At 45.1% G+C, this 19,096-nt stretch overlaps 1 protein-coding gene across 2 annotated transcripts in view; it reads left to right on the top strand.

The window, feature by feature from the left end:
* The first annotated feature begins 576 nt into the window (after nt 1-576).
* Nucleotides 577-19,096, top strand: part of LOC112231199 (pleckstrin homology-like domain family B member 3) — a 28,337-nt gene continuing 9,817 nt past the window's right edge. Inside the window, exons 1-8 of one of the 2 annotated variants that reach the window (XM_042312320.1) lie at nt 577-1,324; nt 3,867-3,947; nt 11,056-11,204; nt 11,463-11,573; nt 11,882-12,019; nt 12,479-12,607; nt 14,589-14,774; nt 17,605-17,715. In XM_042312320.1, the coding sequence (XP_042168254.1) occupies nt 3,887-3,947; nt 11,056-11,204; nt 11,463-11,573; nt 11,882-12,019; nt 12,479-12,607; nt 14,589-14,774; nt 17,605-17,715 (885 nt within the window). In that variant the 5' untranslated portion in view covers nt 577-1,324; nt 3,867-3,886. The remainder of the gene's footprint in view (nt 1,325-3,866; nt 3,948-11,055; nt 11,205-11,462; nt 11,574-11,881; nt 12,020-12,478; nt 12,608-14,588; nt 14,775-17,604; nt 17,716-19,096) is intronic. The other variant, XM_042312321.1, reaches the window with a different exon arrangement.

The raw sequence follows: 19,096 nt of genomic DNA, 5'->3' as shown, positions 1-19,096 counted from the left end.
ATGCCTTTGATGCTGTGACAAAAGTGACAGCTTGGTTTGGACTGCATTGAAAGACACCTGAAAGACACCCACACCCATGTCACAGGTGACCTGTGACCTTTAGATGGACATATAGATGATGTATTCAAAGTGGGAAAAAAGAAAGAACTAGAAGTCTAAAGAAAAGATTACATTGTGTTGTTGTCACATACATGTCCACAACACTTCATTTGCCAGCTGTCCGTCACCGCAGGAGACAAACAGAACATCCACATTAGGCAACTCTTCTCTCGTCTACCTACTGACAGACACGCCTGCATTCATTGTTTTGAAATGCACAGGGTGTAACCAGTGTTGCCATCACACCTAAGCTATGTGTTATTTTAAACTTTTTTATATATATTTAAGCAAAAACATACACAGACAAAAACAATTGGCACAATGTTTCGCCTGTGGAAAAAAATGACCTATTCTTTGACTTTGTTGTGCTTTTTTTCAAGTCCGCAGCTGTTCTTTCACCCAGTCTGTACCCTGCCCCTTCCATCTGCTCTCGCTTTTACCCCTTTCACTCTTTCTTTGCCCACTCACGCACTACTACCCACCCTGACTGCAGGCATTCTCTCTCACCCTGTCCACATGCCCTTGTTTAGGGGAAGACTGAGGTTATTCCCTATCAGCTCAGTGAGACAGAACTGTTAGGGGGGCAGGGGCCGATAAAGGCCATTGGATGTAGTAAAGAGAGTGGAGAGATTTACGTGGCAGCTATTGACGCTTTCCAATGGCGCTTTGGCATTGACAGCGACACAAGACCACCCGCGAGGTGTGTTGGCCGGGTGCCAAGCCAAACTGCTTTTGCGTTAGCCTATAGCGAGCCTATAACGAGGGCATTACAAAGTCATGTCGTCGCGGGAAATCCCAGAATAGAGTTCTCATTTCGGTGCGGAGCCCCCTCACAAATAGACCACAGAAACTGTATAGTCAGTTAGTGACGCGCTCAGTCGCGTTTTCACACTAACTTTGTGTTGGTCAGTGTGCCCGCCTCACATGCATTCTATTTTACCTGTTGACGACGACTGCGATCTGTCATTTATCCTGGGATTGATTTGAAATGATTGAATCAAACCAGAGAGAGGAGAACATAGACACCAAAGGTCTTCAGAGGTTATATGACAGCAAACAGAAACTCTGAAAGTTCTCTGGATGTAGTTACTGAAAGCGAAAGCGCGCTCCCCGTCTAAACCCGTCACTCTGTTTTTATGAGCGTCTATTTTATTCAAACTCAAGAACAACAATACACATTCCCCACAACAAGAACGCTTTTGAAGAGAAAGCGGCGTATTCTCAGGTAAGGCATGAGTTCTTTGTTTCTGTTCTGGGTCACTGTAGTTTGATACATTGTAACTGGTGAATGATCGCGATTTGATAACACTATGATTCTTATTATTTCCACAGTAGCTACCCACAGTGTTACTTATCTACTAAAAGTGGTCATCTGTTTATAAATTGACATCATCCCTTCTCATGACACTAATGAAGTCAATTTGAACTTGACATAGCATGTAAATAAATGGAACACATAATCGCTTATGTTTACAGAAAGCCAGTAGGCTACTGTAGCCTACTTTCTAAACTATTTATAAAAATAAATTATAGGTCAATGCCATTTATATAAATGGACTATATTAAATAATACAGCTATCATTAGTCTATTCACACTAAGCCAAAAAGCCTACTTTTTAAAAAACTATTTATGCAAATTGTGTACATACCATAACTTAAATAAAAACTTTTTGGGCGGTTTATTCGTTTTTAAAATGTCAGAATGCATGGTTGTATGATGATCAACATCCAGATACTCAAGATTCTATGACACCATTGTATTTGATTACCCAATATTTGGGACTTTTGTGCTTGAGCATAAGTAGTTAGATGGGCTAAAAAATGTCCTCAGGCCTATAGCTTTTCAATGTGTCATTTTCATTCTGAAACGTTGAGAGGACCATATCTGGTTCTAATTCAAACATGTTTTTCTTAATGTCCCAAACCTCCTTTCCCAGGGCATTGTTTTCCTCAGTTTATGTAAACTCACATTTGTTTACCAGACTCTTCTGATATCTGTTGTTTATCATTGTTTATCATTTCCATTGGCGCATAGTGTAAACAAAGGAGAGAGAGGGGGGAGTATAGGATGAAGCTGAAATAGGTGGAGAGAAAAGATTGCCTGGGAGGGTTGCCTTCAGGGGAGTCCAGAGCACATATCTATCTTCTGTCTTCAATCTCTCCTTGTTTATTTTTCTCGCACGCCCTCTTTTTGGCTGCACTTGTACGGACAGCTCTATAGCTGGGACCTAGCCTGTCATTAATGGGTCGTTATTTCGCTGACCTCAGAACGTAGAGATTTGCTCAGCCCACTGGAATCTCTGCCAATGTTGTTGAACTAGCATATATTCAAAGTCTGTGTAATTAGTGGTGTCTTCAAGCCATTCCAGTCAGTTTTGCAGTGTTGTAATGTGCACAAGTCACATTTGCATGAATTATTCTATTCATGCAGTGGTATCATAGTGTGATAATCTACTTTATTGGAGAAACAATTAGGCCTATAGGGTAACTTACTTGCTAATTAACTTACAGGAAATACAATGAATCATCTTCCCTAACAATCAATGATCCTAGCTTGTATTTTAATCTTCAACCCTTTTGGTCCCCTAAAAAAAAAAACATTTCTTCCCCAACAGAAGCCAGTTGGTCCAGCTACAGTATCATTCTAGGAGTCTAACAATAGGCCTATCTGCCCTCACACCTAGATGACAGTTAGTCATGATATCTCACCTCTCATCTGACAGACATACGCCACACAGAGCTGTCCAGCCTTGGTTGATTCATTAGGTACCAAATGGGAAAAAAACAGACTGAAATGGGGAGGGACCTCCTGGACTTATCCAATAAGAAACGCTCATGTTTAAAACGTGTTTGGGTGCCCTAATGAATATGACCCTCTCATCTGCTTTTCCTGCTCAGGCCCCTTTGTGATAATGACAGTTTCCTCTCTCAGCCCATAGCCCTCCATAGGCTTTGGTGGTATACAGGGGGACTATCTCAGTGGGCTCTGTCATACAGCTCAGACTGGTCACCAGGTATTCCTGGGAACCTGATGTGTCAAGACACAGTGGGGTGATGACAGCTTCCTGATAGCCCTCCATAGACTAACGAAACATTGCTAAGTGGGCTCTGAGGTCAAACAGACTTGTATGGTCACTTCCTACTGGGCATACACTGGTTAAATCAACGTTGTTTCCACCTAATTTCAATGAATTTACATTGATCCAACATGGAATAGATGTTGAATTGATGTCTGTGCCCAGTAGGTAGGTTCCAAAATGGCACCATATCCCCTATACTTTTGACCAGGGAATAGGGTGTCATTTCTGATATACACAAATGTATCATGGCGCCGGAGAGGATGGCTGCCATTTTATTGGCTCTTAACTAACCGTGCTATTTTATTTTTTTCAGCATTGTTTATAAATTATTTTGTACATAATGTTGCTGCTACTGTCTCTTATGACTGAAAATAGCTTATGGACATCAGAACAGAGATTACTCACCTTGAATTGGACTAATAATTTTTCTTTAATGAGTCTGACGAGAGTGATTTACTCCAGACACCCAAACAGACCCTCATCCCCGTCATTCGCAGGAGAAAAAGAGAGAGATTTTGCAGAAGGAGATCGGGGTGCCTTGTGAGGATCAGGCGACGAGTGGCTAATCTGCCTTTGCCATCCGTACTATTAGCCAACGCACAATCGCTGGGAAGTAATGGGACAAACTAAAAGCACGTATATCCTACCAACGGGACATTAAAAACTGTAATATCTTGTGTTTCACAGAGTCGTGGCTGAACGACGACATGAATAACATACAGCTGGCGGGTTACACACTGTATCGGCAGGATAGAACAGCAGCCTCTGGTAAGACAAGGGGTGGTGGTCTATGTATATTTGTAAACAACAGCTGGTGCACGATATCTAAGGAAGTCTTGAGGTTTTACTCGCCTGTGGTAGAGTATCTCATGATAAACTAGACCACACTATCTACCTAGAGAGCTTTCATCTGTACTTTTCGCAGCTGTCTACATAAAGTTGAAGTTGGAAGTTTACATACACTTAAGTTGGAGTCATTAAAACTCGTTTTTCAACCACTCCACAATGTTGTTAACTAACTATAGTTTTGGCAAGTTGGTTAGGACATCTACTTTGTTAATGACACAAGTCATTTTTCTAACAATTGTTTACAGACAGATTATTTCACTTATATTTCACTCTATCACAATTATAGTGGGTTAGAAGTTTACATACACTAACATGACTGTGCCTTTAAACAGACTGGAAAATTCCAGAAAATTATGTCAAATGTCATCATTTGGGGGATGTGAAATGTCACATTTCATCATTTGAGTCAATTGGAGGTGTACCTGTGGCTGTATTTCAAGGCCTACCTTCAAACTCAGGGCCTGTTTACTTGACATCATGGGAAAATCAAAAGAAATCAGCCAAGACCTCCGAAAGGATATTGTAGACCTCAAGTCTGGTTCATCCTTGGGAGCAATTTCCAAATGCCTGAAGGTACAATGTTCATCAGTTCAAACAATAGTACGCAAGTATAAACACCATGGGACCACACAGCTGTCATACCACTCAGGAAGAAGACGCGTTCTGTCTCCTAGAGATGAACGTACTAGGAAGAAGCCACTGCTCCAAAACTGCCATAAAAAAGCCAGACTACGGTTTGCAACTGCACATGGGGACAAAGATCGTACTTTGTCCTCTGGTCTGATGAAACAAAAATATAACTGTTTGGCCATAACTATTGTTATGTTTGGAGGAAAAAGGGGGAGGCTTGCAAGCCGAAGAACACCATCCCAACCATGAAGCACGGGGGGTGGCAGCATCATGTTGTGGTGCTGCTTTGCTGCAGTAGGGACTGGTGCACTTCACAAAATAGATGTCACCATGAGGAAAGAAAATTATGTGGATATATTGAAGCAACATCTCAAGACATCAGTCAGGAAGTTAAATCTTGGTTGCAAATGGGTCTTCCAAATGGACAATGACCCCAAGCATACTTCCAAAGTTGTGTCAAAACGGCTTAAGGACAACAAAGTCAAGGTATTGGAGTGGCCATCACAATGCCCTAACCTCAATCCCATAAAATTTGTTGGCAGAACTGAAAAAGTGTGTGTGAGCAAGGAGGCCTACAAACCTGACTCAGTTACACCATCTCTGTCAGGAGGAATGGGCCAAAATGCACCCAACTTATTGTGGGAAGCTTGTGGGAGGCTACCTGAAATGTTTGACCCAAGTTAAACAATTTAAAGGCAATGCTACCAAATACAGACAGACAAATGTTAAAGGCACAGTCCATACATTTGATTTTCACCCTGAAATGCTCTGGAGGACTAAGGGGGGACATGCTTGCTAGTGTACCCTTCTTTAAAAAACAAAGAATAAGACAAATATGACCAAACATGTACAAAGAATATACTTATACTTATTGGTGTAAATATTTTTGTTTGTGTTTATACTTGGTCTGGCCACCAGGGACAGAGAGAGTGTGGACTGTCCCTTTTAATTGAATGGCAGCTCCAGGTCAACCCCAAGCAGGGCAGTTGTTCTAGTGTTGTGTGTGTATAGCATGTTTCCCTGGTGCCCTTGCATTGAGCCCATAGTGAAAACAAACCCTCTGCATTCAGGCACGCTATAGTTAAGTATTTTGTTTCCTATGTTTGATGCGCAAAATAGCCTAGCTCTTGTCACTTGTTTTGATTGTGAATGTACAGTACATATGGTTTTGAATGGGCTACACAATGCCTACCTTTTTTTTGGTAAGTTCTCCATACAATTCTATTGGGGAACTATGGTCACAGTCAGTGTGAGAGACAGGCACATGCCCCTTTGCCCTTCCAGTCTTAGAAGTGTTTTGTAATTTTTTTTTTTTTAAATACACTTTTTGTCATTGTTGTTCTGAATCCACTGCCTGCAAGTCGTTGTTCAATTTGTGAAATATGTGTCATTTAATTACCTGTTAAGATGTTGCCGTCTATTGCTTTAATGTAACTAAATAATCAGTCATTTTTATTCTACTTTAATTTAAATTTAATTTATTTATAATCAAAGTCATAATTGCTCAGTGAGTCTGTGGTTGTGGTGAAAAAGAATTGGGGGGGTCCCCTTTTTTTAGTTTGCCCCCCAAAAACGGTATGTGCACGGCCCGATTGCGAGATATTATTGTAGCAGTACTGCTGTACTCTGCTGTCGCTGAGTTGGTCAAATGATTCTCCATGTTCACACAAAACGTTCCATGAACATTCCAACGCAAGACAATTGTCTTGGATCTTATGGTACCAAAATGGTCGCCATCAAATGATCAAACAGAGTTTGTTGAACTGTATATCTATGACTGTGGCTGCAGCCTGTCCTCTTCGGATAGATAAGGCTGATAGGCCAACACATGAGGGTTGTCACCCAGTAAGGGGGTTGATGATGATTCCGTCAGCTGAAGTTTAACTGGATCCAAACCTGACCTCAAGTGGTCAAAGGAGATAGAGGACACACACACACACACACACACACACCAATCAATCAGTATCCTATGGCTGCTAGCAGTAATTGCCCCTCAGTGATGAATAAGGTTGATTGAATTAAATCCCAGTCCTGTAATCCTGTCAACACAGGTGGGTCAAGAGTGAACAGACTTCCACTTCTTAAGATATGGATGCAGATTACTACCTGCAGTGAGAGGGAGGAGGGACAGGTGTGAATGAACTCTGATTGTGTACTCTTTATCTCTTTCTCTAGTTCTGTGTGATTGGTAGTAAAGATTGTGGAATCTAAAGATTGTGGAATCCTTGCTTCTGTTCGTGTATGATCGATCACTGTTAGCGTGTATGTTCTTGGGTGTGTAATGTGTGTGTACTAGTTGTATGACGCTTCAACTGTTGCTGTGTATTGCTGAGTCGAGGGGAAAGATTAGCACTGCAGTGTGAGAGATTGAGTCCTCTGACCTCGGACTTGAGGGTAATGCATTGTGTCACCTCCGGATAGGACAGTAGTTGTATAACACACACTAGAGCTGGGGCCATAAACTGAAAATGATCCACACGACCATACCGACCATGCTGATATTGTTCATTACGATAAGTAGCCTATACTAGAGAAATATGAAGTTTGAAATGAAATACGTTTTGTTAGTATGGGTGATTGTTAATGGGACACGTGATGCTACAACCATCAAACTAGTAGTAGTAGTTTAAAGGGGAATACAAAAACAACTGGTGCACATTAATGTTATAAACGTATCAATCTATTTACCGGTATCGCATCAATTCAGGAAATCTAGAGCAACTGGATCGCCCAGCTTTAATACTCACTCACTCACTCACTCACTCACTCACTCACTCCTTGGGACCGCCTCTGATTCTTCCACTCTCTTATCGCTCCTGCCACTCCTCTGCAATCAAGACTTATTTTCAGCACATTAACACACAAATGTTCAGCTTCCTCTTCCTCTCTATCATCTTTCCCCTTAATTATGTCCCTTTCTACTCACTTTCTTTTCCATCCTTTTCAGTTAGTCTCTTTGTGTACCCTCCCTCCCTCCCTCCCTCCCAATCTTTTCTCTGTATTGTTGTCCATGGGCCCTGGTCAAAAGTAGGCAATATGGTGCCATTACAGCCTCAACCCTGGTGTGTTTGTTTAGCCTTTGTTTGTTGCTTTTGAATAACATCTGTGTTGACATGAAATAATGGACTTTACTCCTGCGTGACTCTCTCTCCAACACTACAGTCTCTCTTACTGTTGATAGTGTATCTCAACCGGATAATGCAAATGTACGTTTGGGTCATATGGATGTGAGTCAGTCTTGGTTTAAACAAAGATTTCTCCTCACCAGCATTCACTCTAATTTTGCCCTCTTCCCAAAGCACGACCTCCATGTGGTGTCCATTACATGTCACATCTGGAATGGAAGTAATAATAACTTCACCATATGGAATTTGGCATACGGTATTACTTTGTCAAAAATGTATGTGTAATTATGGGTATTGATGAATGGTAGCCATCCTCTTCAACATGCGTACATCCACACACACACGCACACACACATACACAATTAAAAACACAGTATATACATCATTCCTGCATGCAACCATGCACTATACTTCTATAAACAACATAGTATTGTGTGTCCTGTGTACAGCTCTGTGAAGTTATATACCACACACTCGGACTGTTTCCCATCTCCTCACTGGAAATATGACACTGGCCTCTGACATTTTAGAACCGACTTCCTCCCCCCTCTCCCCCCACTCGTCTCCTCTCCTCCTCCACTCTCTGTCCCTCTCTCGCTCCCTCCTCTGTCTGTCTCTGTGTCAGTGTGCCAGTCTGTGTTTGGAAGCCCTCACTCATATCAGAGTTGTATATTTATCTCCATGCCTCCACTCCTCGAGGCCCCATCGCCTAATAAGGCCTGTACAGGGAGAGAGAGAGAGAGAGAGAGAGAGAGAGAGCAGGAGGAGAGGAGCGAGAAAGGAGAGAGAAGAGAAGAGCTCAGGGAGATGGAGTAGAGAGGGAAAAAGGATAGGGTGGGAAAGGTTTGGACAATGGGAATCCAGATTTTCCCACGTGTGTGTGTGTGTGTGCATGCATGTGATTGTGTATGTGTGTACTCGGTTGCTGCCTGTGAGTGTGTGCACTCGGTTTGCTCGGTCGTTACTTCATATTTGCTGCTATTTTACTACTGCTTACACTCGTATGAGCAAGTGACATATAGACATTAAATAACCTAGTTATTGCTGAGAATTCCCCATCCAAGACCTCCGCAGTGATGCATATCGTTCATAATGTGGCTTTATGTTGTGTGGGAGCAGTGTATAGTACTATGTACAGTGTATAGTACTCCAAAGGTGAATCCCCTTGTTTCTATGTACAGTGGGGCAAAAAAGTATTTAGTCAGCCACCAATTGTGCAAGTTCCCCCACTTAAAAAGATGAGAGGCCTGTAATTTTCATCATAGGTACACTTCAACTATGACAGACAAAATGAGAAAATAAAATCCAGAAAATCACATTGTAGGATTTTGAATGTATTTATTTGCAAATTATGGTGGAAAATAAGTATTTGGTCACCTACAAACAAGCAAGATTTCTGGCTCTCACAGACCTGTAACTTCTTCTTTAAGAGGCTCCTCTGTCCTCCACTCGTTACCTGTATTAATGGCACCTGTTTGAACTTGTTATCAGTATAAAAGACACCTGTCCACAACCTCAAACAGTCACACTCCAAACTCCACTATGGCCAAGACTAAAGAGCTGTCAAAGGACACCAGAAACAAAATTGTAGACCCGCACCAGGCTGGGAAGACTGAATCTGCAATAGGTAAACAGCTTGGTTTGGAGAAATCAACTGTGGGAGCAATTATTAGGAAATGGAAGACATACAAGACCACTGATAATCTCCTTCGATCTGGGGCTCCACGCAAGATCTCACCCCGTGGGGTCAAAATGATCACAAGAACAAACGGTGAGCAAAAATCCCAGAACCACACGGGGAGACCTAGTGAATGACCTGCAGAGAGCTGGGACCAAAGTAACAAAGCCTACCATCAGTAACACACTACGCCGCCAGGGACTCAAATCCTGCAGTGCCAGATGTGTCCCCCTGCTTAAGCCAGTACATGTCCAGGCCCGTCTGAAGTTTGCTAGAGAGCATTTGGATGATCCAGAAGAAGATTGGGAGAATGTCATATGGTCAGATGAAACCAAAATATAACTTTTTGGTAAAAACTCAACTCGTCGTGTTTGGAGGACAAAGAATGCTGAGTTGCATCCAAAGAACACCATACTTACTGTGAAGCATGGGGGTGGAAACATCATGCTCTGGGGCTGTTTTTCTGCAAAGGGACCAGGACGACTGATCCGTGCAAAGGAAAGAATGAATGGGGCCATGTATCGTGAGATTTTGAGTGAAAACCTCCTTCCATCAGCAAGGGCATTGAAGATGAAACGTGGCTGGGTCTTTCAGCATGACAATGATCCCAAACACACCGCCCGGGCAACGAAGGAGTGGCTTCGTAAGAAGCATTTCAAGGTCCTGGAGTGGCCTAGCCAGTCTCCAGATCTCAACCTCATAGAAAATCTATGGAGGGAGTTGAAAGTCTGTGTTGCCCAGCAACAGCCCCAAAACATCACTGCTCTAGAGGAGATCTGTAATGGAGGAATGGGCCAAAATACCAGCAACAGTGTGTGAAAACCTTGTGAAGACATACAGAAAACATTTGACCTCTGTCATTGCCAACAAAGGGTATATAACAAAGTATTGAGATAAACTTTTGTTATTGACCAAATACTTATTTTCCACCATAATTTGCAAATAAATTCATTAAAAATCCTACAATGTGATTTTCTGGATTTTTTTTCTCATTTTGTCTGTCATAGTTGAAGTGTACCTATGATGAAAATTACAGGCCTCTCTCATCTTTTTAAGTGGTAGAACTTGCACAATTGGTGGCTGACTAAATACTTTTTTGCCCCACTGTATATCTGTGTATGGTTATTGTAAGACCACATCATTGCACTGACTCAAATTTGTGTGCCATGCTTCTCCACAATGCACTTCCAAAGCTGGGAGGTGAATCGCCATTGTTTACTGTACAGTACCCTCAATGCCAAACCACCTTCTCACATCCTGCGTTCTCTCCTCTCTTTCACTATTGCTTCTTCCAGGGTGTTTTCTCCAGTAACAACTTTTCTGGAAGTCAGGGGGATATTCTGCTTTAAAGTGCTTCGTGCTGCTGACACACTGGTGTACTGCTCATAGTGTAGTATCACTTCTGTGATCTGTCACCTGGTTAATTTATCTCTTAACCATGTAGTGTATTGCATTGCCACTACATTCAGGGTCCTTGGGACGTTCCAACTCACATTTAAAATTGGCAAGGTAAGGGTGTTGTTCAAGGCTAAGGATCCCGGATCCTACACGGTACCACTCATCATCCCACCTTCCATCTCTTTCTATCCTACAGAAATGCCCCTCCACAATATGGACACCCCGAGGAGCCGATGGGAGCAGGGCTTGCGGCCCCCGTGGGTCGCACGATTGGCTGGAGGGCAAAGCCCCGCCTCTTCAGGGGTGGAGTCAGACACAGAGAGCAGCAGCACAGAGAGCGAGAGGGTAAGGAGGAGTGGGTCTCACGTTAACTAGCATCAGGCGGTTGGTTGTTTACACTGGTAATGTGGTCAGAGTCAGAGTCTGCTATAGCCAAAGCGACTCAACGTACACATCAGTGTATGTGTCCAACGCTGGAATTGAACCAGTAACTTTGGTGCCACAGTCATCGCACTCTAACCAACTGAGCCATCAGAATGACTTTTTGATCCAGGTTGAATAGTCTCTTTTCAATCGTCTGTGTGTCTCTTCTCTACCTCTCAGTCTCCAGCCAAACGTTTAGAGTCGCGGTCACAGAGGATCCTACCGTTGCCCTCCATGCTGCAACAGCGAATCACAGAGATTGACCAGCAGAGGGAGGAGCTAAAGATAGAGGTGAGACACTGATGGATTAATGAATGAACAAGTTAAACCCTCAAGGGCCTGATTGTGTCTCATATCAAACCATTTCTATGGAGAGTGGTGGCTGTTTAGTAAATGTATCTGATGAAGTCTGGAACTGTTCACAACAAACCAACTCCTTTTTTGTAATGTCTCCTTCAAAGGCACATTCTGCATTCTTCATTGTGGGACTAAACATCTCTATCTCTCTCTCTCTCTCTCTCTGTCTCTCTGTCTCTCTGTCTCTCTCTCTCTGTCTCTGTCTCTGTCTCTGTCTCTCTCTCTCCTGTCTGCCACTCCAGCTGCAGCTGGAGATAGCCCTGCTGGAGGGTGAGCTGCAGGAGGAGAGGAACGAGCTGCGCAGACACACTCTGTATCTACAGACACTGCAGGAGGAAGGCGGGCAGGAGGAGACACACAGACAGACGGACAGACAGAAGGTCAGTAGTGCTGTACACACAAGGAGCATAAGGAGAAAGACAGACAGACGCAGACAGACTGACGGATGGACGGTTAGCGGTGCACAGACAGAGCTCCATTCAATACCATCCAAAGCATCCTGTCTTCAGGCGGTATGTTTGAATCTCATGGTTTGGGACCGGAGAGTGATATGGCCTGTACATTAGTAGCTATAGCAGTGAGGTAGACACTGAGTCACTTCATGTGACACTATAGGCCTAAGCTATGTGATAGTGGAATGAGCTGACAAACAGATGGATCTTTATATAAAGGGATGACTGTTCCCTCTCTCATCCCTCATCCTCCTATTCTCTCTCTCTCTCTCTCTCTCTCTCTCTTTCTCTCTTTCTCTCTGTCTCTCTGTCTCTCTCTCTCTCTCTGTCTCTCTCTCTCTCTTTCTTTCTTTCTTTCTTTCTTTTTTTCTCTCTCTCTCTGTGTAGGAGAGAGCCAGTCTGGAGGTGGAGAGGGCCCGGGTTGAGGAGCTGAGGAGTAGGTTGGAGGAGAAGGAGGCACTGCTTCCCAGTCAGCCAGAGGGCCAGAGAGAGCAGCTACTGATCCAACTACAACAGGTGATTTACTGATCCAGGAACAGTCCAATGACTGGGGTAGTATTCATTAAGGCACGCAATGTTTTAAAACGTTTTGCAAAAGAAAAAGAAAAAGAGCTTCTTTAAGTCCAGGTTGTCCCTACCTGTTTCAGGCCGTTTTCTTCCGTTCAGTACCTTATCAATAGTACCCAGCTAACTGATTTCATGCCTTGCCACTAGACCGCGTGTAAAAGAGAATGCACTGCGTCTTCTACCTGTTTGTCTGTCTAGATGTAGTTAGGGTAGTTCACAGGTAGCCTAGCAGAGTGACATCACCCGCCCTGAAACCTGAAGTGAAGTCAACTTTGTGCAGTGGAGAGCTAGCTTTTGGTCTAGCCTCATATACAGTTGAATTCAGGTGCTAGTGACAGCATGGTTTCACACTGCCTCTGGTTAGAACTCATTTCACATCATGTGTTCTAATTCTAGCCTCTCTGGTCATTGTTATAAAGGATTGCATGTTCTTTCTTGTCGGTGGTACTAGTTATCTTTGTAGTACCTCTTCTACCTGATAGGTCAAAGTGTCATAGAGGTATCTGAGACAGACATGCAGGCAGGCAGACAAAGGGTTCGTTGTGCGTTTTGGCAGTGACACTGACATGGCGTGTCATTCTGATGACAGTGGATGTGTCCCACATGGCACCCTATTCCCTATAAAGAGCCCAATGGGGCCTGGTCAAAAGTAGTGTACTATATATAGAATAGGATGGCCTTTGGGACACAAGCTTGAGAGCTACGACTTGGTTTAATGGTCTTGAATGGAGTGGTCCGACCAGTTGTTTTTTGGTTTAGTGTTCTAAGCCACAGGCTCTTTCTGTACTAATGAACAGCTTTCTTCCATTTTCTGTCTGTTCCTCTCCTTCTGCATCTTTCTTTCATCACTTTCTCTGCATCCCTCATCACACTCTCTTTTACCCTCCATCTCTCTCTGTTCCATCTCTCTTTCCCTCCATCTCTCTCTCTTTCCCTCCGTCCCTCTCTCTCTTTCTCTCTTCCCCTCCGTCCCTCTCTCTCTTCCCCTCCGTTCCTCTCTCTCACTCTTCCCCTCCGTCCCTCTCTCTTTCCCTCCGTCCCTCTCTCTTTCTCCGTCTCTCTTCCCCTCCGTCCCCCTCTCTCATCCCCTCCGTTCCTCCTCTCTCTCTTCCCCTCCGTCCCTCTCTCTTTCCCTCCGTCCCTCTCTCTTTTCTCTCTTCCCCTCCGTCCCTCTCTCTCTTTCTCTCTTCCCCTCCATCCCTCTCTCTCTTTCTCTCTTCCCCTCCGTCCCTCTCTCTCTTTCTCTCTTCCCCTCCGTCCCCCTCTCTTCCCCTCTTCCCCTCTCTCCCTCTTCCCCTCCGTCCCTCTCTCTTTCCCTCCGTCCCTCTCTCTCTTTCTCTCTTCCCCTCCGTCCCCTCTCTCATCCCCTCCGTCCTCTCTCTCACTCTTCCCCTCCGTCCCTCTCTCTTTCCCTCCGTCCCTCTCTCTCTTTCTCTCTTCCCCTCCGTCCCCCTCTCTCATCCCCTCCGTTCCTCTCTCTCACTCTTCCCCTCCGTCCCTCTCTCTTTCCCTCCGTCCCTCTCTCTCTTTCTCTCTTCCCCTCCGTCCCCCTCTCTCATCCCCTCCGTTCCTCTCTCTCACTCTTCCCCTCCGTCCCTCTCTCTTTCCCTCCGTCCCTCTCTCTCTTTCTCTCTTCCCCTCCGTCCCCCTCTCTCATCCCCTCCGTTCCCTCTCTCTCTCTCTTCCCCTCCGTCCCTCTCTCTTCCCCTCCGTCCCTCTCTCTCTTTCTCTCTTCCCCTCCGTCCCTCTCTCTCTTTCTCTCTTCCCCTCCGTCTCTCTCTTTCTCTCTTCCCCTCCGTCCCTCTCTCTCTCTCTTCCCCTCCATCCCTCTCTTTCTCTCTCTTCCCCTCCATCCCTCTCTTTCTCTCTTCCCCTCCGTCCATCTCTCTCTCTTCCCCTCCATCCCTCTCTCTCTCTCTCTCTCTTCCAGGAGAAAGAGATGGTGGATGCAGCCGGCCGAGTGTTTGAGGACTGGGAATTCCGTGTCCTGGAAAGTGAGGCCGGAATAGAGGAGGAGGAGGAGAGCGAAGGAAAGATGGAAGGGAAGGAGAGAGGGAACGAGGAAGATAAAGAGAAGGAGATCTCATGCCAAAAGAATGCTGTCAACTCAGCGCAGGTAAGCCAGGGTCGACAAATAAGAAGACGACAACATTTCAGAGAATCTCACAGCTCCAAGCTGGTTCTACTAGTTTGGTTAGAAGCTTATCCCCCACCACAGACTCTCTCTAAATGCCCCCTTCCTCTCCCCCAATGCACCCTGTTTGGAAACTTCCTCACATGTAACCCCCCCCCCAACAGTAGTCACTCTGTTTGGAAACTGCTCCTCACATGTAACCCCCCCCCCAACAGTAGTCACTCTCTGTTTGGAAACTGCTCCTCACATGTTTGGAAACTGCTCCTCACATGTAACCCCCCCCCCAACAGTAGTCACTCTCTGTTTGGAAACTGCTCCTCACATGTAACCCCCCCCCAACAGTAGTCCCCCTCCTCAACAGAAGTCACTCTCTGTTTGGAAACTGCTCCTCACATGTAACCCCCTGCCCCCAACAGTAGTCACTCTCTGTTTGGAACAGAAGTCACTCTGTTTGGAAACTGCTCCTCACATGTAACCCCCCCCCAACAGAAGTCACTCTCTGTTTGGAAACTGCTCCTCACAGTAGTCACTCTCTGTTTGGAAACTGCTCCTCACATGTAACCCCCACCCCCAACAGTAGTCACTCTCTGTTTGGAAACTGCTCCTCACATGTAACCCCCCCCCCCAACAGTAGTCACTCTCTGTTTGGAAACTGCTCCTCACATGTAACCCCCGCCCCCAACAGAAGTCACTCTCTGTTTGGAAACTGCTCCTCACATGTAACCCCCCTCACATGCCCCCCAACATTAGTCACTCTCTGTTTGGAAACTGCTCCTCACATGTAACCCCCTGCTCCTCACATGCCCCCAACAGTAGTCACTCTCTGTTTGGAAACTGCTCCTCACATGTAACCCCTGTTTGGAAACTGCTCCTCCCCCCCCCCAACAGTAGTCACTCTCTGTTTGGAAACTGCTCCTCACATGTAACCCCCTGCTCCCCCCCAACAGTAGTCACTCTCTGTTTGGAAACTGCACTCCTCACATGTAACCCCTGCCCTCCAACAGTAGTCACTCTCTGTTTGGAAACTGCTCCTCACATGTAACCCCCTGCCCCCTGCTCCTCAACAGTAGTCACTCTCTGTTTGGAAACTGCTCCTCACATGTAACCCCCACATGTAACCCCCCCCCCAACAGTAGTCACTCTCTGTTTGGAAACTGCTCCTCACATGTAACCCCCTCTGCCCCCAACAGTAGTCACTCTCTGTTTGGAAACTGCTCCTCACATGTAACCCCCCCCCCCAACAGTAGTCACTCTCTGTTTGGAAACTGCTCCTCACATGTAACCCCCCCAGTAGTCAACAGTAGTCACTCTCTGTTTGGAAACTGCTCCTCACATGTAACCCCCCCCCCCCCAACAGTAGTCACTCTCTGTTTGGAAACTGCTCCTCACATGTAAACCCCCACATATAACCCCCAACAGTAGTCACTCTCTGTTTGGAAACTGCTCCTCACATGTAACCCCCCCCCCAACAGTAGTCACTCCCCCGCCCCCAACAGTAGTCACTGTTTGGAAACTGCTCCTCACATGTAACCCCCCCTGTTTGGAAACTGCCCCCAACAGTAGTCACTCTCTGTTTGGAAACTGCTCCTCACATGTAACCCCCCCCCCCAACAGTAGTCACTCTCTGTTTGGAAACTGCTCCTCACATGTAACCCCCCCCCAACAGTAGTCACTCTCTGTTTGGAAACTGCTCCTCACATGTAACCCCCGCCCCCAACAGTAGTCACTCTCTGTTTGGAAACTGCTCCTCACATATAACCCCTGCCCCCAACAGTAGTCACTCTCTGTTTGGAAACTGCTCCTCACATGTAACCCCCGCCCCCAACAGTAGTCACTCTGTTTGGAAACTGCTCCTCACATGTAACCCCCTGCCCCCAACAGTAGTCACTCTCTGTTTGGAAACTGCTCCTCACATGTAACCCCCGCCCCCAACCTCCTCTTCTTAAACTGAGACATGAGCGTGAACTCTCCCTTCTCCTCACACTCTACGGTATCACCCTCCACTGTCACATGACTGCACAAACAAGTTAGGCAATTGCATCAGAGGCCACTTTGGGAGGGAGGGAGGGAAAGTGGAGAAAGATGTATAGATGAAGGGAGAGCTCGTCAATTGAGGAAATGTATGAGGAAAGGAGAGGGACTAAAAGTAGAGAAGGAGAGAGATGGTAAAAGGGGTATGGTGAGAGTGGTGGGGAGGGGTTGAAGGATAAAAGGAAGGATTGTATTGTGAGGGAGCGAGAAGAAAGAAAGAGGATAAACTTAGGATATCATGTGATGAGGTGGAAAAGTGGAGAGGGAGAGAGAGAGAGATATGAAACAAGTAATAGTGATGAAAAGAGAGGAGGAGAGAGAGAGAGAGAGTGGGAGAGAGTTGATTCAGCTGCACTGTGGCCTTGCTTGGGTTGACAGCTCATCTCTATACCCCTCTCTCTCTCTCTCTGTCTCTATCTCCTCCTCTCTGACATATTAACTGTGCTGAGCTGACATCACTAATTCTTTATTCCCTGTCATCTCCCACTCCTCTCATCTGTCATTTGTCCCTCATCTCCTCTCATAACTCCAATGTTGGAAGGTGTGCCGTTGAACACACCTAGAGTAACTGACTATTGACACAAGTCGTGAGACATAACAGATAAGATGCTGTGCACATTTAACACAACAACTCTATAATGCTAACAACAACACCGTCTGGCTAACATGCCACTGGACGTACAGAACATGAATGACAGGAGACAGAAGGACTCGGTGTTTAATATGAAGTGTCTGGGGTTTCATTTCTCGATTTCTTTTCTTTATTCATTGCTTTCTTCAGGAGCGAGTCCAGCAGCTTGAGAAGCAGTTGAAGGAGATGGAGCGAGAGAAGGACAGAGAGATGAATGCCTTCAAGAAGGAGAGGAGAGAATTGCTCCACACCACTCAAAGGGTAATGAAGGGAACAGAGGCTTATGATCAGCAAATGTCAGAACTTTTAACTTAATTTATTGATTATTTGTCAGGGAAATTAGGATGATGTCGTATATTCCCGGTGGTTCAAGTATGATAAATATGATACATTCAATGATTGTCCCTGCTTGTGCCATCAAACCCCTGCAACTTATCCAGAACACTGCAGCCCGCCTAGTTTTCAACCTTCCCAAGTTCTCTAATGTCACCCTACTGGTCTACTGATAGCTACTTTATTGAGGAAAAAAATGTACTTTCTATGCCTGTGATATGTGGTTGTACCACCTAGCTATCTTAAGATGAATGCACAAACTGCGTATGCTAAATGACTACAATGTAACATGTAAATGAAGTGCTTGGAAGCTAGATAAGAATGTCTGTTGTTGCCAGTGTTTTTATTCAATATTCATAATGGTTGTCTGAATTGCCAAAGCGTGTGATTTGTCAACTCCCTGCTTGGACAGTGATATGGTTTGTTGTTGAACCAATGACATGCCTTTGATTAGAATTATGACAGGGGGAGTTGAAAAGGGGGAGGAGACTAGTTAGAGACAGGGAAAGAGCACAACTGAGCTTAGAGAGTGAGAGAGAGAAAGAGGCATGACTGAAGAAAGAGAGGGAGGGAGGGAAGGAAGAAACAGGGAAGAAAAAGCAGAACAGGGGAGGGTGACTGTGAGGGAGAGAGAGGAGGGAATGAGTGAAGATAAGCTGAGAGAACTTAAAAGCGTCGCTGCAACACCGGTAAGTGGAGAGACACGACAAATCAAATATGCATGCTTCAAGTGTCTTTAGATTGCGTTAATCAGAAATGGGATTTAATACAGGCTAAGTGTGTCAGTTAATAGTAGGACGAGAGAGGGAGTGTACAAGGGAGTGGCAGATAGGGGGAGAAAGGAAGGACAGACAATGTGTTTCTGTACAACTGTGTCTGAATACAATATGACTTTGTATGACATGCTAGGGTAGTCATATGGGTAGGAGTCACTAATGAGAAGACATGGAACTGTTTTTGGCAGAGAGAAATTGATTTCATTGCTCATCCAGACACGAGAGAGACTGAGACGGGTTAACAGAGAATGCATACCGCTTCCGAATTGCTTATGTGTCTGTGAGTCAGGGAGAAGGGGTGGGAGGGCAACCGAGATATAGTGAGAGGGAGATAATTTTTTAACTCATTACAGTGGTGCCTGAGAGCTGGCCTGCGTTTTCCATTCTCAGTGAGTAGAATGTCTTTTACTACCTGTTACACTCCTACTATGTCATTTCATGATGTGTCATGGCTAAATGTTGACACAACCGTCTTAGTGTGTCGTGTGGTCATCCAGGTCTTATGACTGACGGCCTGTCCTACCTAACTAACA

This window comes from Oncorhynchus tshawytscha, linkage group LG03 (assembly GCF_018296145.1).
Source record: "Oncorhynchus tshawytscha isolate Ot180627B linkage group LG03, Otsh_v2.0, whole genome shotgun sequence".
NCBI lineage: Eukaryota > Metazoa > Chordata > Actinopteri > Salmoniformes > Salmonidae > Oncorhynchus > Oncorhynchus tshawytscha.
The sequence above is the reverse complement of the archived record's forward strand: the minus strand, read 5'-3'. Positions and strand labels throughout refer to the sequence as shown.